The following is a 23,764-nucleotide window of genomic DNA, read 5'->3' on the forward strand; positions in this document are numbered from 1 at the left end:
TCAAAAGTAACACAACAATATTTGCTATATTTACTGGCTTAATCTTCTTTATTTTAAATATATCCTACTATGACCTAGTTAATGTTAACTGCAAACAAATTTTGTCCTTTATTTTTGCAAGAAATGTTAAACTGCATTTTCATTTTTAAATTTGCTTCCATCAATTGTTTCAAAAGCTGCCAAACAATGCAAAAAAAAATTTTTTTTTAATGTTTTGTTTAATTATTGGCAATATGCATCGATTTTGTAAAACATCTGAATCAAAACACTGAAAACAAGGTATGGCTATGAGAGATTATACATAAATAATACTATTTTTGTTCCCAAAGGAACTCTTGCTATAACCAATTTACTTTTAAACTGGAAAAAAACATATTTCAAACTTAAGGGTGTATTATTGCACTAAATAACCTGTGGATTGATCATTACTATGATGAATAAAAAGATAAACACAACTTGTTAAAAGAAAAAAAGAACAGCAGCTTTCTGCACTTAAAAAATGTAATTCAGATAAAACCGCAAGATACGGTCCTGAAATCAGGTGATATTTGGCAGCTCGTTTAAGGGTTACATGCTGCATGTCCTTGTCAGGGTTCTGCCACTTTGGTCTTGTAAATTCTTGTTTTGGTGGCAGAGCTCTGACACTACTCAGGTCTGGTCCTGTTTCTGTCTCTGTGTGCGCGCGCGCCGTCGTGGGTGTACGCAGAGTGTGCGCGCTCCTGCTTGACGCGGCCGCGCGCGCGCTCTGCGTCCCTCAGACGCGTGCGCTCTTGTACTCGTGTTTGTGTTTTCGTCTGTCAGCAGCGTGGTGTTTCATTCCCAGCGTCTCAGTCTTGTTGGTTTCGATTTTGGTCGGCGCTGGGATGAAGCATGCACGCTGCGTGTGTGAGCGCACGGTGAGTGTTTTAATTCATCGTGTGCTCGTGTCTTGCGTCTTTTGTCAAAGCACGTGGCTCGGTGTTTACATTGCGGTCACGTGCTTTTGTCGTGTGCTTCAGTGTTGTGTTATGTGAGCGCATGGCTTGTATTGTCTCTCTGTGTCATGCGCTCTCCCGTCTATTGTCTAGTCCCACCCTCCTTGTTTACTCATTATTAGTTTGTCATGTTCACCTGTGTGTCAATGTACTTTTTGCTTTATAATCCCCCTCATGTTTTCAGTCCTTTGCCAGTTCGTCGTCTAAACTCCCCATGTGTTCCTGCTCTTGTCATGCCAGCCAAGTTTGATTGTTTGTTTGTTAGTTAGTTAGTTAGTGTCATAGTTATGTTTTTCCCCCTCTGGGTGGTTTTTGTTCTAATTTTGTTTTATTTTTATTATCAATAAATCCTCCTGTTTGCACTTGAGTCCTCACTCCCTCATCCTTCCTGAACCCTGACAGTCCTGTTATAAAGCCTGGAAAGCATGTCAGATATATTTAAAATATATGCATGCCTCCCACCAGTGCCGATATACAGCCATATCGCACTGCTACAAGTGTGATATTGCTTTTATACAACAGTTTGACGGCATAATTGTGTATATAAAAACAATATATATACCGTTGAAGTCAGAATTATTAGCCCCCTTTTGATTTTTTTCTTCTTTTTAAAATATTTCCCAAATGATGTTTAACAGAGCAAGGAAATTTTCACAGTATGTCTGAAAATATTTTTTCTTCTTGAAAAAGTCTTATTTGTTTTACTTCAGCTAGAATAAAAACAGTTATTTATTTTTTTAAAAACATTTTTGGTACAAAATTATTAGCCCCTTTAAGCTAATAGTTTTTTCGATAGTCTACAGAACAAACCATCGTTATACAATAACTTGCCTAATTACCCTAACCTGCATAGTTCACCTAATTAACCTAGTTAAGCCTTTAAATGTCACTTTAAACTGTATAGAAGTGTCTTGAAAAATATCAAGTAAAATATTATTTACTGTCATCATGGCAAAGATAAAATAAATCAGTTATTAGAAATGAGTTATTAAAACTATTATGCTTAGAAATGTGCTGAAACAATCTTCCCTCCATTAAACAGAAATTGGGGAAAAAAATAAACAGGGGCGCAAATAATTCAGGGGGGCTAATAGTTCTGACTTCAACTGTATTTATAAAAGCAGGCTTTCTAAGAATCTGATTCAAGGTAACAACCATTCAAGCCTGTCTAGTTTGATTCTGGGGTAGACATTCCACCTGTTTATGATTGCAAGAGTGCATTTTGTGTATAGCGTATTTATTGTCCATATTGAGATACTCATGCAGTCTGTGTTCAAATGATGTTTGTTAGCTTCAAGGTATGACATGTTGTGCATTCAGAGTTGCTCTTTTTTGGTATCCTTGGTTGCAGTGACTTGTTATTTCAGTTGCTGTTGCCTTTCCAACAGCATGTACCATTCTAGCTATTCAACTATAACCCCTGAATGCAACTGACTGGATGTTTTCTCTTTTTTTGGTGTGAAAATGTGTGGAAATGTCTTTTTCTAAAATATTCCGAGTAGTCTGTCTCGCACTAACATCCATGTCATGTGCAAAGTCTCCTTAATCACCTTTCTACCATTCTAGTGCTCACTTTGAACTGGATTGTCAGCCATGTTGCTCCACATAGCTGTTTTCATTTAGTGGCAGCTACAGAATTTTAAAATGGCTTGTTGAGATTTGTACTGCCTCTAATGACTTGCCCTGATAAATGATTGATGTGATCACATTATAGGAGTCTAGGAATTACAGCTTTTGTAATGCCTTCACAGTGACTCTTTTGCAGAGTACGTTAATGTGTTGAACAAGAATTTGAGAAGTCGGGGTGAAACTGAAATTGCCGTCTTATGCAGTTTGCCGGAAGGCTTTAAGTCTCCAAATGAAGATAGAATGTTTCATTAAAGAGATTATAATAACAAAAGTAGTTTTTGTAGTAAGCATATTACTTTTATTAGATTAAAAAAAAGCCAAATGTCATTTGGACCTCATTTATTTTATTATATGGACAAAAACATTTTTTAGAATCTTTTGGTCTCTGACAAAATTAATCTATAAAAAAGTACTGCAGACAGTGTATTATTTGCGCTATTAGTATAGAAATATTTTATTATTATAAAAAATTGAAAAATGAATCTAATTTTACAATTCAATTCAATTCTTGTACCTGGTATACAAATTAAATAGCTTGTAGAAACCTTGTAGATTGAACTTAAATTATTTTAAAATAGATTTTTTTTGTTAGTTATGTATGTTATTAATAAAATTAGGGAAAATAACTGAAGATTTATTTAAGAACAAATTTTTACCGTCATACACCACCTGACAAAAGTCTTCTCATTCTCATACTTCAGCCTCCACATCAAAGTTCCTAAAAGCAAAGTAGGTCAATTTGCTCCATGATTGTCCAGCCTAGTCATCAGATATGAACATTATTGAGCATGTCTGGAGTAAGATGAAGGATGAGTCATTGAAGATGAATCCAAATAATCTTGATGAACTTCGATTGCCATTCCAGATTACTATATTAATACATTATTTAAGTCATTGCAGAGATGTATGGATGCAGTTGTCCAAGCTTATGTGAGTTGTACACATTATTAATTCTTTTTCCACTGCACCATGACTTTATATTCTATACTGTACATTATTTCTGTTAAGTACAAGACTTTTTGTCTAAGCAAAGTCAGACCTTACTGTCATAATTAAATAATAAAAATCGAGGCATGATTGTATTTTATTTTGGTAAAATAATGGTAATCTAGAGGCTTTTGCCTTTCAAACAAGCCACTTTTGATACCAAATGATCAACTAGAAGTCAAGTTATTATTAGTTGTTCCTAAAACTTGGATAGGCGACAAGACTTTTGTCAGGTAGTATTTTTCTGTCTTCACTCAAGTATTGGTCATTATCTTTGTAATTCCATTCTTCCATTCTTTCAAATTAAAAATAAAGTATGGATTGTTTTATATAAGAGGAATTCTCATATCCCTTGTGGAAGACCTTAAACACCCTCAATAAAATTTCATTATTTTACTGACAAGGTCGCGTAGGCCTGTGTGGTTCACTTGACACCAAGTCTGTATAGTACAGGGGCTGCATACAAATGCTGTTGCTGGACCATACGTTTGTCCTTGCTCTTGGGTACAGGTCAGGGATTGCAGTTCAGCTTGAAATATGGAGAAGAATCAGCGACCCACAAGTCATGTGATTTACAACACAACCAACCACCTCATGAAAGATATACCAAGGTGCAGTTTCATCTTCGGCTTTTCAATCTTGCATGACCTTTGCTGTCAGCCTTTTTCTCAATAACCGGCCACATTGGTCATGCAGCCCGTAGGAGAGGCGCTGGACTCGAATCTCAATGGCTCAGGGAACAGAGGCCAAACGAGACTCGACAGGTCACTGGTGTGTGCTGGAAATTTCTCCCATTTATCAAGGGATTCGGGAGAGCGGACAAGCTTTGGCTTGCGAATAAAAAAAAAAAGTAAGGTACAATCAAGGATGTTTCCGAAGATTCCCTTGATTGAATTGCTCTTGGAAGGCAAGTACACTCATTAAAAGCCCAACTCCAATTAAGCTTGGCTCTGTAATTTCTAGCAGCCTTGCCTATGTGAAATGACTGGTGAATTTATTTTATTTTTTTTTACCACTTCAAACAGGTTCGGTCCTGTCAGCGCTAGTTTAGCTGAATGATGTCGAGAGCCAGCTGGCAAATGTCACTCAAGCTACTTGCTGCTGCTTGCAATCTCAGCTTGCTTGCTCCGGCTTCGCCATCTGTGCCGCCGAACTGTCCTTTTTGATGATCTCACAGAATCTTGCAGAAGATGATTTTGACATTCTTGAAAGCATTAGGAATGATGACGAACTGCACTTTTTTTTTTTTAGTTTGTGGGTTTTTTTCTCTGAAGAGGATAAGGAAAGACTAGAGCTGGCCAAACCAACATACGTTTCTCTTTTAAATATTTGATTTGGTATTGATTGATTTGTGTAAAGAGTTTTAATTTTTAATTTTCAAATTTTTTTTGCTGTATTAGAAGTTCCAAGGTTATTTTAGTAAAAACAAATAAAACAAACTACTTGTCAAAATTATTTTTGATTACTGAAATAAAACTTCAAATCACAATAAATGAAGAGCTAAACAAAGCTAACAAAAGTCTCAGCATGTTACTAATAACTAATACAGATATACTAATGTGCTAATAACTACTGATAACATACAAATAAAAATATATTTTCTTCATAAATTTCTGTTCAATGGAAAGAAGTTTTTTTAACACATTTTTAAATATAGTAGTTTAATAACTCATTTCTAATAACTAATTTATTTATTCTTTGCCATGATGACAGTAAATAAATTATATTTTACTAGATATTTTTCAGGACACTAGTAGTCAGCTTAAAGGGCAATTTAAAGGCTTAACTAGGTTAATTGGGTTAACTTCGGTTGGCAGGTTAGGGTAATTAGGCAAGTCATTGTATGACACCAGCTTCAATCAGTTTTCTAAATTGTAAATTTGTTTCATCCTTGGTAAAATCGTTTTTACTATATAATTGTGTCGTATGATAGGTAAAAATGGTTTCCAAAATGTAAATTTGTCTCGAGCTTCGTAAAAGTGTTTTAAACTTTGTAATGATGTTGAACTTCTCGACCACCATAGTATGGTTATATGAAAATGTACAAATTTTAAAAGGAGTCATGGCACCCAACCCCTAAACCCAACTGATAAGCAAATCATACTAAATTTCAAACAATTGAGATCGTACAGTTTCATACAAATTAGCCACTAAATCAAAAAATTCTGAATTGCCATGAGATAGCACTGACTAATAACTAATACCGATAGACTAATGCAATGTTTATCAACCATGTTTCTTGAGGACCACCAGCTCTACTTTTCCATGTCTCCTTAACCAAACGCACCTGATTCAGATCATGAGCTCATTAGCAGAGACTGAAAGACCTGGGTGTGACAAAGGAGACATCCAAAACATCACATCCAGTGTTGGTGGCTCTTCAGGAACGTGGCTGAGAAACACTGCACTAATGTACTAATAACTGCTATAACTACTATATATATATATATATATATATATATATATATATATATATATATATATATATATATATATATATATATATATATATATAATTATTATTTTTTTTATTTTATATTTTTATTTATATTTTACATTATATATATATATATATTAGTTTATTTACTTTTATTTCTTTTTTTGCTGTATTTGAAGTTCTACGTGGTTTTCAAAGTTATTTTAATCAAAAAAATAAAAATAAAACAAACCAATGGTCAAAAATAATTTGCATTAACTGAAAAAACAAATCACAATAAAAAAAATTATAAATAACTAAACAATATGTTTCCCAGTGATGGGTTGCAGCTGGAAGGGTATTCGCTGCATATAAATAAAATATATGCTGGATAAGTTTGCGGTTCATTCCGCTGTGGCGACCCCAGATTAATAAAAGGATTAAGCCGAAAAGAAAGTGAATGAATAACTAATCAATAGTTACAGAATATGAATAACACTTATAACTATTACTGATTGTAACTACTGATAAAATACTAATAACTGAAAACATATAAAATGTTTCCTGTTTTTACCTGAAAACACTGTCATGTGAACGGCCTCTAAATCAGTATGCAAATCTGATCATAGGGGATTACTGTAAGGATTAGGTTTAGGGTTACACCAGGCACCACAAAGTCAGGCATCACCACAGAGAAACTGACGCCTGTCATGAGCTTTGTGACAACAGATTCCAAGCACACGACAGGGTGGGATAATTCTCACTCTCCCACTGGCCATTGAATAGTAATTGGTTCATTGACAGTTGTATCAGCGGAGAAACAGGCTCTCGGCAGCCCTGAGATGCCACATTGTGTAGAATTTATGATGTTCTGGTATGACCTTGTTGAAGCAGGGAATATGATTTTATGAGTCCCACGTGTGTCTTGTGCTTTTTTATTTGATATTCTTAGCGCTGCCCACATGCAGTCATTCTCTTCTGGTTGCATTGTTTTTGTCTCTAATATCCCCCGTGTACCACATGTTGGGGAGTAGAGTTTGTTCTTAAAAGGATAGTTCACCAAAAAATTAAAATTCTGTTGTCATTATCCTCCACTTGTTTCAAATTTGTTTGAGTTTCTTTCTTCTGTTGAACAGTAAGTAATAATGTTGTAACAAAACAGCCATGGACTTCCATTGTGTTTTTTGTACCTATTATGGATGTGATTTGCTGGTTTTTCCCCAACATTCTTCAGAATATCTTCTTTTGTGTTCAACAGCAGAAAGACATTCATAAACGTTTATAACCATTTGAGTATAAGTAAATGGTGACGAAATTATAATTTTTGGGCGAACCATTCCTATTTTCTTTATTGTTTAGTTTTTTGACTATGCATACCAGGGATGTCCAAACTCTATTCTGGAGGGCTGTGTCCTGCAAAGTCTAGCAGAGGTAAGGTACTCGAGTCAGACTTACTGTAAGTCGCAGAATTTAGGACTTGAGACTTTCTTGACAAATATCAAAAAAGATTTGGACTTGACGGTCATAACTTGAGACTTGATGTGAAATTGTGTTAAATGAATTGAAATAACTTGTTTTTGTTAAATACATAACTGTTTGTTAAATGTTATGCATTCTTTAAAAAAAGCAAAAGTTCAAAGTCACGCAGGTTTAGCATTATCAGGTTCTAAGATCAGTCTGAAAGATAGGTTCTCTGTCCTGTTCTGAATAAAGCACTGCAACTGATTCCTGTCTCTAATTGATGATTTCTTTAAGTAAGTGATTAAAATCGGGATATTGTTTTTTTTCATGTCAGATGGAGTGCCAGGCAAGTTAAAGGTAAATAACTTTAAGTAATTTGTGGATTAGTGTTTACTGTTTACTGGAAACACTAATTCACAAAAGTACAAACCATTTTTTAAAAATCAGTTGGATTTGCTGAACTGGATCAATTGGTTCATTAAGAATAACCACTTTAAATGATTCATTAGATTCATTACAACAGTTCATTTGCTATTCGGCCATCAAATAAAGAGCTTGCGGGATGGAAAATGGAAGGCCCTTCCCCAAAGATAATGAAATTTGGGTTAAAAGATTACAAGCAAGATGACACCAAGAAGAAAATATCAGCAACATACAAAGCATGCAACTCAAAAATCTGTGATTTTAATTACCTAATTTCTAATACCATTTGACACTTCAAATCACACCAAAAATTGTAAGCTACAAAGCTAGGTCTGCTGTTTTTAAGCTTACGCCATGGCTAATTAAAGTTTATATTATTTTTATGTTGTATTTGTATGCTAATGTTTAACATTTAAGTTTTTGACATGTTAGGAGTTGCTTTAATCCTAAAATAACCACTTCAGACCATGGTTTGCAAAAATTCTGAAACAAATAGCAAAAGTTCAAAAATAGACAAAAATTGATTGACTTTAAAGTGTCTTGCTAGACCAAGCTATGACTGGACTTGACTTCACTTTAAATAAACAGTGACTCGACTTGACTTAAGTTCAACAAAAATTGACTTGACTTGCTTGAGACTTGAAGGTTATGACCCGAGACTTGTTTGTGACTTGCACATGTTTGACTTACTCCCACATCTGGAGTTTAGCTCCAACCCTAGCAAGACAGACCTGAACCATCTATTCAAGCTCTGGTAAACTGGAAACTTCCAAACATGTGTGTTTAGGCAAGTTGAAGCTATGAAGGACACTGGCCCTCCAGGACTAAGTTTGGACACCCCTGAAATATAATTTACCATTTTTTAAACACATTTCTAAACATAATAATTTTAATAACCCATTTCTAATAACTGATTTATTTTATCTTTGCCATGATGACGGTAAATAAAAATTTGACTAGATATTTTTTTAGACACTTCTTTACTGCTTAAAGCGACATTTAAAGGCTAAACTAGGTTAATTAGGTTAACTAGGCAGGTTAGGGTAATAAGGCAATTAAGTTATTGTATAACGATGGTTTGTTCTGTAGACTATCAAAAAATATATAGCTTTAAGGGGCTTATAATTTTGACCCTAAAATGTTTTTTTTTTTTTTTTTTATTAAAAACTGCTTTATTCTAGCCGAAATAAAACAAGTAAGACCATCTCCAGAAGAAAAAATATTATCAGACATACTGTGAAAATTTCCTGAATCTGTTAAACATCATTTGGGAAATATTTCAAAACTTCAACTGTATATTTGACGTTCATTACATGCATCTAATCAAATTTCACAAGGAAAAAATTATAATAAAAGAAAACTTTTCAAAATAGTCAAGAATGTTCATTGGTTTTGCGCTGAAGGAAGTTTGGTTCACATAAAATGTTGATTTGACAAAGACCAATGTCTATAAAAAAGAGAGATAATAAGTGAATGTCAGGTATAATTTTTAAGCTCTGACGCTGACTTAAAAAGAAAAAATCTCTTGCCCACAGATACACACTCCTAGTCATTCTATACTGCACCTACAGCTGTGGTATTGTATTTTCAGAGACTGAAATGGAAGAGCAGGTAGTGTAATTTTAATGTGGCTTCCTATTGTTGTAGACAGTATAAGGTCAAGGTTTTATAATCCACAAAAAAGAATGATACAGCCACCTCCACACTGTTGTCTTTAGTCTGTTTTTTAGACAACAGCTGTAGCCATGGCCTATTTCCTCTCGTTTAGTCTGCTTCAGGAACTCAGTGGAAAGACGAAGATGAGAAACCCTTGAGCTTGACTTAAACTACAGAACCTAATTAAGTCAGTGGCTTCTACCCACCCCTGGCACTGAATTAAATCAGTTCTGATGTGGTCCTTTCTGCCCATGCATAAATTTTCCTCTCACTGCAATCAGATCAAAAATGCGTGCAGACGTTTTGCCTGGCATCCTGTTATCCACTTTCTTCAAACAGATTCGTATCAGTCCCCTGTTGATTATATGATGGAAAGCAAGAGTGTGTGAAAGGAAACATGCATGTAATTGAGATCTTCCTATGTGGATGCTAAGTCTATGGCTGCATGGTGCGAGGGAGAAGATGTGCACAGTTTGATCACTGGTGACATGTCTCAGGATGCGCATTCATTTTAAGTGAATATACAAAAAAACAGAACATTTTTAGTGTCTCTACAGGGGTTGATTTTAGACATGCAACCTCTCACAAAGGCTTTTAGCATGCTGACAGTCAATTAACCCACTCCAAGAAGTCGTGTGACTAAATTCATGCCCATTAAATCACCAACTTTAGAGCCATCAAAGCAGCTTTTTCCCCTAACAAATTCCCCAGCAAAACAGTACAAGACAATTACTGTCGGATTTCAGATCGCCTAGTGTGAGCAGAGTACTTATCATTATGCATGGTCTTTAGGTCGTGTTATTGTCAGGACTATTGTAGTATTGTGCAATCAAATGTGTAGTTATTATTTTACTTGCTTATTTTTTCAGTGTCTGTCACCGAAGTGCTGCACTTAGCATTTGTTTAAAATTAAATTCAAGCATATCTGATGGTGACTGGTGAACATAACATAATAAATAGACAGAACTGTTGTTTATATATATATATATATATATATATATATATATATATATATATATATATATATATATATATATATATACACACACATACAACAGTTCTGTCTGGTTCTCAAATCTGATTGGCTGATAGCCGTGCGATATTCTGCGATATCAGAACTCCTACAGCCTCTTTACCCTTTGTGTATTACTCCGCCCACATACAACCAGCAAAAAGCAGACACTAGAGATCTAAAGTTTAAAAGATGCACACTCAACTGTTTAACTGCCAGCTTATGATTTGAATCCAGAAGAAAGTAGTTCCTTATAAAAAGGGTTTTTGAGACTCTCCATGTTTGATTTTGTTTTTATATACACAATCATGCCGTCAAACAATTGTATAAACACATCACACTCGTAGCAGTGTGATATGGCTGTATATCGGCACTGGTGGGGGCACTAAGGCAGCCATATCGCACTGCTTCTCATGTGATATTGCTCATCTATATATATATATATATATATATATATATATATATATATATATATATATATATATATATATATATATATATATATATAAATTTTATATAAGGTAATAAGCTGATCGCTATTGTTTTACAGAGATACATCACTAGATCGTGCACAAGCCAGGAGAAGGAAAACGATACAAAGCCAAGACATTACATCATTATAATAGACATATAATAATAAGTCATGGTTGACCCGAGCTCAAACAAACTTTATAGTCGACTTGATAAATAGCCACAAAGCCAAGAAGATATACTTGTTGTCCTGTTGTTATTTTATGAGCCGTCTAAAGCATGAGTGGTTTCACTTTCTCCAGAGAGCTTGCGATCGCTCGCTGCACTGCTCTATTTGAATTAACAAACTTCTTGAGCTTATGATAACAACATGAGTGTATTATTGAAGTGCGTCTGACACCTGATGCTTTCAGAAACGGACAAACGCAAGAGTGACACGCAAAAAACAAAGGAGAAGCCTAAAAAAACAAAGGAGCAAATGATTCTTTCAGCAACCTAAAACATGAACAAACTGCTATGTATAATTGGGGGGCAAATAATTCTGACCTAAACTGCATGTATATATATGTTTGTGTGTGTGTGTGTGTGTGTGTACATACATACACACACACACACACACACACACACACACACACACACACACACACATACAGTGGAGGACCGATGAAGGGAATTTAGCCAGGGCACTGGGGATACACCTCTACTCTTTACGAGAAGTGCCATGTGATTTTTAATGACCACAAAGAGTCAGAACGACACACTGACAGTTTAGCGTCCCCTTTACTATACTGGGGTGTTAGGACTCAAACAGATCACAGGTTTAGCGCCCCCTGCTGGCCTCACTAAAACCACTTCCAACAGCAACCTAGTTTTTCCATGTGGTCACCCAGGTACTGACCAGGCTCAACCCTGCTTAGCTTCAGAGAATAACCAGTCTAGGGCTACAGGGTGATATGGCTGTGGCATATAAGACAAAATAAATTGACAAGCATTTTTTGCATTGTGATTATTTAAATTTCTGTATCCGAATACTGTTAGACTTCCCTGAAAACCATCATAGTGCTATTCAAACTATCCTGTGAAACTGTGTACATGTCACAATGTTTGTCACAGAAAAATAAAATCACAATATTACATTGTTCCAGTATTGTGCAGCCCTAATGTCCTTTGTGGATGTATACGAAGCCATTTTTCTGAGCGTAGTAAGAGGAAAAAAATACCAGATTGGCATTTAACAGTTTTAGTTTTTAATGTGTTTTAAGCTATTCACACTGTCAGTCAGATTTGAATATTTATGTATCCGACTGAAATCGCATCTGAAAGATTAATTGTCCCTACTGTGTCTCAGAACTGCTTAAAACCAATCAACAGAATCCAACGGCAATTTGGTACTATTTTATGGTGTTAAATTTGTATTAATTCATATGATCTCTTTGGATCATTTGCATACAATCTGCTAGCCCCAGTGACAGTATGTTTGGGGGGCTTTTACCTTATTTTTTACCCTTTTTCTCTACAAAATAAAACATTATTTTTACTCCATGAAATAGATTATATAAATACATTACAGCTGGCCGTTAATTCCAGGTCAGGTCAATTTGTGTGTCCTATGGTTCTCATTCATATATTATCTGCATTTGTTTTGAGGGAAACATTTTTTTGTTTTGCCTACAAATTAGGATTGGCAGTAAAATGTGTTCTGACCTTGGGGTAAAATCTTGCTAGCAATTAACTTGCTATTTTATTGTTTCAGCCAGAAGCAATAAAGGAATAGTTTATCCAAAATTGAATTCTGCCTTCATTTATTCATGCTTCAATTTTTCCTAACCTATTTGTGTTTCTTCCCTTTGTTGAGCTCAAAAGAAGATATTTTGAAAAATGCTGCTTGCTGGTATTCATTATCTTCCATACAATAGTATTTTTTAACATACCATACCACCTAGCTTTTTTATTTTATTTTATTTTTTACAAATATCTTTTTGTGTTCAACAAAAGTTTAAAACCACATGAGGAAAATTAAATGCTAAGATATTTTCCATTTTTGTGTGAATTATCTATATTATTACATCATTAGAAGTGCTTGTATCAACTGTTTTTAAGCCCTTGGATTGCTGTTACGCCCAATTCAAACAGGGCTTCAGTGTTAATGCTTGATAGAGGGCATGTCTGAAGTTGGGGCTGACGCGATTGTCATAGCAGTGTCAGCCTATGAAATTAGTCCACAATCGGTTACTATCTAAGCTAAATACATAAAGCTAACTGCTTGGCTGATGCTTCCATTGATGCTTGAAAAGTGGAGAAATTCTCAACTTCTGCAGCAAACAACGGCGCTGAAGCAGCTCCATTTAATCCTTAATTCAGTTCTGCAATGCTTGACGTCACCCATTCAAAGTGAATGGGAAGCATTGATGCTGACATGGGGCGTTAAAATATTTGAGATCAGTACATTAAGAAAATAAGACTGCATTTATTTGGTTATAGCTACTATAAAAACAGCGATATTGTGAAGCATTATTACAAATATTATTACAATATGTTTTAAATCTTGAATTTCTAGATTCTTTGACATTAAGATAAAGAATGATGCAGTTAAAGGGACAGTTCTCACTGTTTACTCACCCTCAAGTGGTTCCAAACCTATGAGTTTCCTTTTTCAGTTGAACACAAAAGATTTTTTGAAGAATGTTAGAAACCGGTAACCATCAACCAAAGCAAATACTGGTTACTGGTGTACAACATTTTTCAACATAACTTTTATAATGTTCAACAGAAAAATAAACTCAAACAGGTTTGTGATGAGTGATGACAGAATTTTCAGTTTTGGATGAACTCCGTCTTTAAACTGTCACTTTAATATGATCTAAGATTCATTGTTCTTGATGGTGCTCGGAAGATCATTTTATTATCACGGCACGGAGAAGGAGAAAGTTCTGGAAAGTGATTTTGTGCCTTTTTGGGATGGTGCCACAAGGTGATGCTCACTTCAAGGGGTACAGTAGTTCACCCAAAGATAATCATTTACTCACCATATACCTTCACCTCAAGGGGTTCACCTCAAACCTTTATGAGTTTTTTTATTCAAAAAGATGAAGAGGAAAACCTGCAACAATTGACCTTATACTAGGAAATAGCAAGGAAAAAGTTTGGATAAAGGTGAAAGGAGAGTAAATGATGAGAGAATTTTCAGTTTTGGCGTGACCTATCCCTTTGACAACCACAGAATGTGCTGTTGTGTTCTGAATCATTTGTAGTAGTTTGATTGCACATGATGAAAGTCCAGTCCAAAGAACATTACAAGAAAAATCTGAACAGGAAGTTCTATGACATCGTCATTTAAGAAGGGCCTGATCCTCCTCATATTGTTAAGGGTAAATGAATGATTGAGCTGCCTGTGCCATTAAAAAAGGAACGATTGTTGAAAAATTGTACCACAGTCCTTTCAATAGTATTGTAGACCTGGAAGAGAAAGTACTGTCTTGTATTGTCTGTTGGTTTGTGAATGGACCCTCATTAGTCCTTTGTAAGCACACTGCTTCTTTTACCTGCACACTTCCATTCTGTAAATGGTTCATGAACTATGGTTAAAAACCCTGGGGTGATGATTATACAAGTGTAGGAGACTCTGCCATCTCTGAACCTATTTTCCTTTGGGGTTCCAGAATCAAGGGTTTTCTCTTCTTCGGGTTGCCATGGATTGAACTCCTAGCTGCGCCATGATTCACAGCGTCACCTTGATGATTCAGCCTCTCCTTCTTAATGTAATGATGTGCCACACTCTGCCCTGCGTAAAGATATATGACTTGTTTAAACTGTGCTCTCCGAGGGCTGCTTGGAACTCAGGACTAGAGTAATTGTTAGCAGAGTGGTAGCTATAAATCAAAAGCCATCTACTTTTTTCCTTGTTATCCTCTAATATACCATAGTATGACTATGGAGAGCATGGAACATTGCTTAAATTATGCACACTTCTCTTCTTGTGTCCCTAAGGACGTGAGATTTGGGTTGAGCGGAGAAGGTTTGTTCAGAGTTTGCAATAGGAAGTGTGATCGATTCACTCTTTCCTCTACAGTCGGCTGGCAGCGCTGACAGCTCTGGTGGCAGAATGAGCCTCCTAATGCCCTAATTGAGCTGAGCGCTCAGGGTTAGAACAGCATCGGCTCCGGGCACCCAAACCACACAATTCACGGGAACTAATGACATGGTGAATCATGATGTATTAGTTTAAACAACCCAGAGGATCCTCTGCACATTTTGTTGTGCTTTTGGAAATTTAATTGAACGGCAAATTTATGCATACAAGGAGACTTCTTTTGGCTTCATGTCAGAATGATTGTATTTAAAAGATTAGCATACAGGAATGACACCATGGTGTTGTAATTACCATTGGGGAAACGCGAGACATTCTTTGATCTGTGGTTGATGGTAATTTGTATTACTCAATAAGATGAAACTATCTTATGCAAGCATTACAATGACTGATAAGGGTATTGATTTTAGTAATATCCATCTCTCAGTTTGCGTGTGTGTATATAAATATGTATATACACTCACACACATAGACAAAAACACACATACACTACCTGACAAGTCGTGTCGTCTATCCAAGTTTTAGGAACGACAAATAATAACTTGACTTCTTGATCGTTTGATGTCAGAAGTGGATTATATGAAAGGGAAAGGCCTCTAGATCAGTGTTTCTCAACCACGTTCCTGGAGGACCACCAACCCTGCATGTTTTAGATGTCTCCTTTACCCATCACACCCATTACAGCTCTTTTAGCCTCTGCTAATGAGCTAAAGATCTGAATCAGGTTTGTTTGGTTAAGGAGACATGGAAAATGTGTAGCACTGGTTGTCCTCCAGGAACGTGGTTGAGAATTACTGCTCTAGATTACGCTTATTTTACCAAAATAAAATATGATCATGCCTTGATTTTTAATCATTTAATTAGGACAGTAATGTCTGTAACTTCACAGAAATAATGTACAGTATAGAAAATAAAGTCATAGTGCAATGGGAAAAGAATTAATATTGTATATTGTGTAATATTGTGTATTAATATTGTGTCTCAAATAACCTATTAATAAAGTCATCTGGAAAGGCAAAGAAAGTGTTCTTGTAGGACTCTCAGAGTTCTTCAATATTCTTTGAATTCATCTCCAATGCCTCCTTTATTTTCACCTCAGACATATTCAATAATGTTCATTCTGGTGACTGGGCTGGCCAATCTTGGAGCACCTTGACCTTTCTTTGATTTCACGAACTTTGATTAGGAGGCTGAAGTATGAGAAGGAGCGCTATCCTGCTAAAGAGTTTACCCTCTCCTCTCCTGTGGTTTGTAATGTAATGGGCAGCACAAATGTCTTGATACATCATGCTGTTGATGTTGCCATCCATTCTGCAGATTTCTCGCACACCCCCATACTGACCAAACTTGACTTTTTTCTGTGAGAATATTGGGTCCATGCGGGTTCCAATAGATCTTCTGCAGTATTTATGATGATTGGGATGCTATTTAACAGATGTTTCATCAGAAAAATCTACCTTCTGCCACTTTTCCAAATGCACAACTATAAGTCAAGTTATTATTTATTTCTCTTTCAATTGGGATTGACGACAAGACTTTTGTCAGGTAGTACATATACAGTATTAGGCTTGGGAAGATAACCTTACAAGGTTTACCACGGTTTGAAAACATCAAGGTTTTAATACTGCTAAAATAGTCTGTTATACCGTTCCCAAGGTATATGTAATTTTTTTTTAATGTATTTTTTATGTTGTAGAGGAATTTAGTGTTTTCGAACCTAATGAAGACAGCATGATTCATTTGATTTATTTAGCCTGACATGTTTAGTGCTGAAAAAAAATACTAAATGTTTCCTAAAATAAAATATATTGTGTTAAATGGGGAACAAAATATGGGGGTTAATAATGTTTTTTTTTTTTTTTTGTTTCCCTGTTTTAGCCAGATATTTTAAGAGAACTTTTTTTAGAGCAGTAATCACAATAGTGTGATACCGTGAAACTGTGGTATTTTATTCAAGGTTATCATACCGTCAGAAACTTATACTGGCCCATGCCTATACAGTCTATAGAAACAAACCTAGGATGTGGGTCTTAATAACTGAATATGCATTTATACTCATTAAAATGTTCTCAAACCAAAATCTGATAGCACTCAGTGGACTTGGGTTGGATGATTATGCTTGCTGATGCAACACTGAGCAGATGCGCTTGACTGGGATTAAAATTAAATCATTAAAATGTACAGTAGACGTAACTAGAGCTGTGTGTGAAAATGTGTGTAAATATAACCAAGAGAAATAACCACTTGTTAACTGAATTAAAATCTGAGTTTGAGCCAATTTTTTTTTTGGCTCTTTAGAACGTTCTGTATGTGCAGGGATACTAATGGTTGCAATTTCATGTGCAATTCACAAAAATGCACATGACATATGAGAACTCCTTCTAAATGCTACTTAGGAGTCCCTGTGCATTTCTAAATTGCTTATGTATAATTTTATATGGAGGTGTATCCTAAACGTTTAACCCAATAATTGTCATCTGATGTTGATTAGCAATCAAGAAGAAAACAGAAAATATGGGAAAAAATAAACATTGGGGCGAATAATTCAGGGGGCTAATAATTCTGACTTCAGCTGTATATGTGTGTGTGTGTGTGTGTGTGTATATATATATATATATATATATATATATATATATATATATATATATATATATATATATATATATATATATATATATATATATATATATATAAAATATGTATATATATATATAATATATATATATATATATATATATATATGTATATATATATATATATATATATATATATAATATGTATATATATATAATATGTATATATATATATATATGTATATATATATATATACATATATATATATATATATATATATATATATATATATATATATATATATATATATATATATGTATATATATATGTATGTATGTACGTATATATATATATATATATATATATATATATATATATATATATATATATATATATATATATATGTATATATGTGTGTATATATGTATATATGTATGTATATATATATATATACATACATATATACATATATATGTATATATGTATATATGTGTGTGTGTGTGTGTGTGTGTGTGTGTGTGTGTGTGTGTATATATATATATATATATATATATATATATATATATATATATATATATATATATATATATATATATATATATATATATATGTATGATTTATATATATTAGAATATGTGTTAGCTCTTATAAGTGATTTTATGTTAATTTAGAATAGGATACTGTATGTAATGTTCTCAGTAATATTTGAAGGAAACATGTGCCCTATATGTGCCATTTACATATATTTCAATTATGTATATGAATGTATATAGAAAACAAGTGCATGTTTTTACCAGAACTAATATTGTATGTTTTTTTAATGCATGTGCGTGTATAACAATGTAATTTGCACAAAGAAATTATAGGGTTCTTCTATTAAAAAGTAGTTAATCCACCTCGCTTAGAGCATCATTATGGGCGTTTTACGTCATAACTTACAAGATTCATCTGATGGATCTGCGACAGAGAAACTTCGGTTTTTGAGAAACACACGTCACTACATCGTTCTTTACTTAAACGAGGCATCGTACCATAATAATTCAGCCACGAGTTATGTGGTTGTTTGGGAAAAGCACCCCTGGTCAGTAAGAATTTACTGAAGAAATCATTACATGTTAAGAGGAATGACTAAATTGCAATTTAGTTGCCTAAATGTTCTTGGCAAAGGCTGTGACTCATCTGACTCTCTTGCTTAGTGTTTAGGTGATCCTTATTGATGTGCTTTTAATAGTGCTGGATTATCTTGTCAAAACAAATGATATATAGACTGCCTCCAGGTTGGACTTTTATTTACTTCCTGCTCTATTTGTAATCACTCCTTTAACATCGTCTCTCTCTCTCTTAACATTTTTTCGCAGGTTCATGGCACTGACAAACCTTCTTCTGGGAGTCAACTCGGTGAGTACCCAAACAGCTTCTGTTTCCTTTCACATCCTGCAAAAATCAACTGGATTGTGAGGAGCTTTCACTAAAAATCCACAAATAAGCCCTATCAGAGCTTTCAAGTCAATTTTTTGGTAGCGTTTCAAGCAGATAACCTTATGTTCTTATATTTCATTTGGTGTTGCCAACTGTAAATTCCATTGATGCCTCTTCCAAGCAGAAAATGATAAGGTTTATTTTTGATGGCTTTAGTTGGCACTGTTCTCCATGCAGCAGGATTTGATTTTAGGGCACGGCTAATTGATTTGGGTCACCGTTTGCTGTGTGCTGTATGCGTGTTTGATATTTCAGTGTAGCGAGGCAAATGAGGGTAATCCGGCATGACTTGGTGAAATGAACAGATCGAAGGGGTTTATTACAGCGCTCGTAATTTCACCCCTCTCGCAATTGGCACCTTTAAACATCCGAACAGAAGGTGCAAAACGCTTCGGATGAAAAGAGCATTGTTATTTGACTTCTTTATTCCACTAGCCCTTACAGCTAAATTAATTCCCATGTTTTCTTTTGTCTTTAAGAGCAGGCTAAGCTTGAGCACTCTGCATACAAATGACTCGGAAAGGTGTAAAGGTCAATTATGATTGGCTGTCGCTGCGTTACAAAGGAAACCTCGGCGTATGAGTCAGAGGATGGGAGAAATGATCATGCCATGTTAAAAGATGAAAGCAGATCAACAGTTGGAGCAGAAACCGGGTTTTCAATTATGAAATGAGCCTTTATACATAGCAGAATAGTATTAAACTTTGTGTGTTTGAAACGTTTCTTTGTCTGCTTCAAAAGTAGGCAGGTGTACGGCAATTAATCAACTTCATGAACTGGATGTGGAGTCTGTCAGATTGTAATGACTTTCATACATCAAACAGTTGAAGGAAGCCTGAAGTCAAAAATTGTTCTGTAATTTCACCGAACTCTCACTTTCAAAACGGTACTTCGCATGTGCCAGCCTGTGGTGATTAAGAATATTCTCAAAGCTTCTTTTTGCTCCAAACACGTGACGCACAACAATAACCTTCACGGTTTTGAAGTTCCCGTTCTCCGTCTCCCAGAAGTAGTTGGTTGCCTGAAGCGCTTTAGGCGTATATGTCAGGGAGGCATTCGTTTGAGCGTTGTTTTCTCTTGTAATGCATTCTTCAGATAGCAAAAAGTCAAGCGCACTAGCATAATCTATGAATTATTTCTGGATATTGTCTGCACAGCTAAAAATACTGTACTTCAGACCACCTCATATGGGAATGCTCAGTAGTTTGAAATGCGTCGCTGCTTCCAGAAGAAGCTCCTATGGAATATTTGAGCGAGGTTTAATCTCAGATATTGTTTTTGAAGCCTGCGTGAACTCAGTCGCCATCAAAGCAAGCCACTACAGAGCTGTAGTACCTGATTCCTCTTCAACCCGGCGCATAACAGTCACTTAACACAGTTACTGTTGCCATGGCGAGACTCGATATGGTCCCTGTCTTATCTTTCAGAAAGTCAAGAGCCTTTTTTAATGTAATGAAGCGTGAAGGAAGAGTTGGATGGAGAAAAAATGGGTTATTTGAACATTCGAAATTGGATAAATGCATACATTTTCTCTGTTGTTTAGCGATGCATCAGACTACATAATTGAAATGTGACATTGCGACGTGTCCTTGAGAATGTTTTATGTAACTATCTGATTGACTCTAAAACATGCCCTTTGAAAATCATCTCAACTCTCATATGGAGCTTTAAAGTGATATGAAACGTCTTTCAAAAGCCTCGGGAAGCATAAGATAACAGTTTCTCAGAGTTTCATTTTTAAAATGGAGATTGTTCAAGGGTGTTTAAGTAAGGATTTAATGGAGCTGATTTGACTGCAGCCTCTAAAAAAAGAGAAAAGTATTAGAATAAAAATGACAACAGTTGGCTAATTTGTTTTAAAAGTGATAACACCATATCTGATTATAACATCTTTCATAAGGCAATAGATCACACTTTAATATAGTTATTCTCATAAATAACTCCCAGAATTGTCTAGGTATGGGACAATGACCGTTTTCAAGGTTTTTAAACCACCAAAATACTGTTCTGTAATACTGTCCTTATGGTGTATGTAATTTTTTTTTTTATGTTTTTGGTTTTGTTTTTTAGGACAAACATATCTCCAGCAGAAAAGATCTTCAGTTGCCATTTTAAATTGTAAAAAAATCTGTGTTTTTTAAACTAAGCAGAAGTCAATGATTTATTTGAATTATTTAGCCTGGCATGTTCACTGCTCCAAATTAAATTATATTTTTATATCTGCGTCCAAAATCACCTCCTACTCAGTAGGTACAGCTTTTAAATTCGAATTTACTACTCGACTGTTAGACATATATGTTCTATACAGTATGAATGTAAGTGGTATGAATGAGCTCGGACATACTAAGGATACCATTTTGTCATCATCACATGACACCAGCGTCAGTCGTGTCGCTTCACTCCCATTCATGACTTCTCTCATGGTGCATCATGGGATATCGTAGCATCGATTGGATGTGCATTTCAGAATCTCGGCGGAAGTAGTGGGTCATCTGGGAACTTCATCCTTGCTGTTTTTCAAATTCTATGAATTTAGACATACTACTTGGCTCGCGTAATGTTTTTAGCATACTATGTAGTATGGGAGTATGCAATTTCAGATGCAGCCATTGTGTTAAAAACGGAAAAAGGTCTTGTTTTTTTACCCAGACATTTAAAAAGGATATATTTTAGAACAGTAATCACAATACCGTGAAACCTTGATATTTTTATTAAAGGTTATCATACCGTTAGAATATTATACCGGCTCATGCCTAGTGTTGTCTTTGAACCGAAAGGCAATGTTTTTCATAATTTCCAACACTGTATTAAAATAATATATAATACTGTAGGGGTGGCATGGTGGCTCAGTGATTAGCACTGTGGCCTCACAGCAAGAAGCTCGTTGGTTTGAGTCACAGCTGGGCCAGTTGGCATTTCTGCGTGGAGTTGGCATGTTCTCTCCGTGTTAATTTGGGTGCTCCGGTTCCCTCCACAGTCCAAAGACATGCGCTAAAGGTGAATTGCGTAAGCAAAATTGGCCGAAGTGTATGAGAATGTGTAAATGTGAGAGTGTATGGCTGTTTCCCTGTGAAAGGTTAAAGAATATGCTGGAATTGTTGGTAGTTCATTCCCTGTGGTGACCCCTGATTAATAAGAGACTACGCTAAAGGAAAATGAATGAATGATTTATAAATGGGTAATACTGTATATAGAGCTAAACCGAATCATAGTAAAACATAAAATTAATGCAATAAACATTTTTTATTGATATGTCATCTAAAAAAAAAAAAAAAAAAAAACTCTTACGTACATGACTGAAAAAAGAACAATAGTAATGCCAATAAAAGAGAATAAAAATAAAGTGTCATCTGGAAAATTCTAGGAAATTCAACTTTTGTTAATTAGGTTACAGATTTTTTATTTTTTTGAAATCATGGTTATTCTTTACAGTATATCTTTTTTAATTATACATATACAGAATAATATAAAAACATTTCAATCCAACTCATTCACATGATAGTCACATTAGTATGAATGAGCACTTACTTATGTAATTAAAGTGTTCTTTCTTTTTCTCCACTTATTAACATTCAAACGACCAAAACTTGGACACTTTGCCAAGAATCTCCTTGGATCAACATGGTGCAGCAGGGTGAATAAATTATGACAGTCTTTTTTTTTTTTTTTTTTTTTAAGTATCCCTTTAATAAATTATGGGATGAAAAATGCTTGCATCTCATGTCTAGAATGAAATGTCTAGATTTTCAAAGGGCTGTTTTATCTAAAAAGGAACCTTCGCTTTTAGTATCAGAGGTTCATCTTTGGATGGTCTTTTATCAGATGTTTCTGATGTCCCTCTTCATCATGCTTTTCTGATTTCTCTCTGGAGCATCTCCTAGAGGACGATTGACATGAAAAATAGCCTGTGTAGGTATAAGCCAAACTGTAATGTTAAATTAACCTGGCTTTATTCAGCACTGATGCCATTTAGCTTTCATTACACAACACCTTTGACGTGCTGTGTTTGTGTTGGTGCCTCTGATTTCTAATGTGATTAAGTCTATAAATGTGATTAAGATCCAAGTCATTGTTCATACTGCAGAGATGTCAGGTTTATTACTTGGGCATGTGCCAAGTTATTAAAAGTCTTGGCAGTTTCTGCCTTGGTTACGACCAATATTATGCTGTCAAAAGCCATGCAGAGCACTTCACACTTTGTAGTTTGGTTTAATAATAGGTTTTGTTATATACATGGCAAGGTTGGGGTAAGATGTGCCAGTGGGTGAGTGGCGTCACCACTTTAATCTAGCAAAGTGCATTGCTTTTGTAACCTAAATCCATCCTAACTATTTTTCTCTATGTATCTCTGTCTAACTTTTTTTAGCTATCCCTCTCTCTATCTCTCCATCTCTGTGTAACTTATTCAACTATCCCTTTCTCTTTCTCTCCAAGAATGACATGCAGTCTTTCTTCTTCTCTCTAGCTTATTCAAGTTCCTCCTTCTAACTCTGTTCAACCTGTTCTCTAAAATATTATGCACTCTTCAGATAGCAAAAAAATCTATAAATTATTTCTGAATGTTGTCTGCACAGCTAAAAATACTATACTTCAGA

At 34.9% G+C, this 23,764-nt stretch overlaps 1 protein-coding gene across 1 annotated transcript in view; it reads left to right on the forward strand.

Moving 5' to 3' along the window:
• b3glcta (beta 3-glucosyltransferase a) overlaps nucleotides 1-23,764 on the forward strand; it is a 150,665-nt gene that overhangs the window by 32,603 nt on the left and 94,298 nt on the right. Inside the window, exon 3 of the mRNA NM_001302251.1 lies at nucleotides 19,049-19,088. Within this exon, the coding sequence (NP_001289180.1) occupies nucleotides 19,049-19,088 (40 nt within the window). The remainder of the gene's footprint in view (nucleotides 1-19,048; nucleotides 19,089-23,764) is intronic.

The sequence above is a fragment of the Danio rerio genome, chromosome 15 (assembly GCF_049306965.1).
Source record: "Danio rerio strain Tuebingen ecotype United States chromosome 15, GRCz12tu, whole genome shotgun sequence".
NCBI classification, from domain to species: Eukaryota; Metazoa; Chordata; class Actinopteri; order Cypriniformes; family Danionidae; genus Danio; species Danio rerio.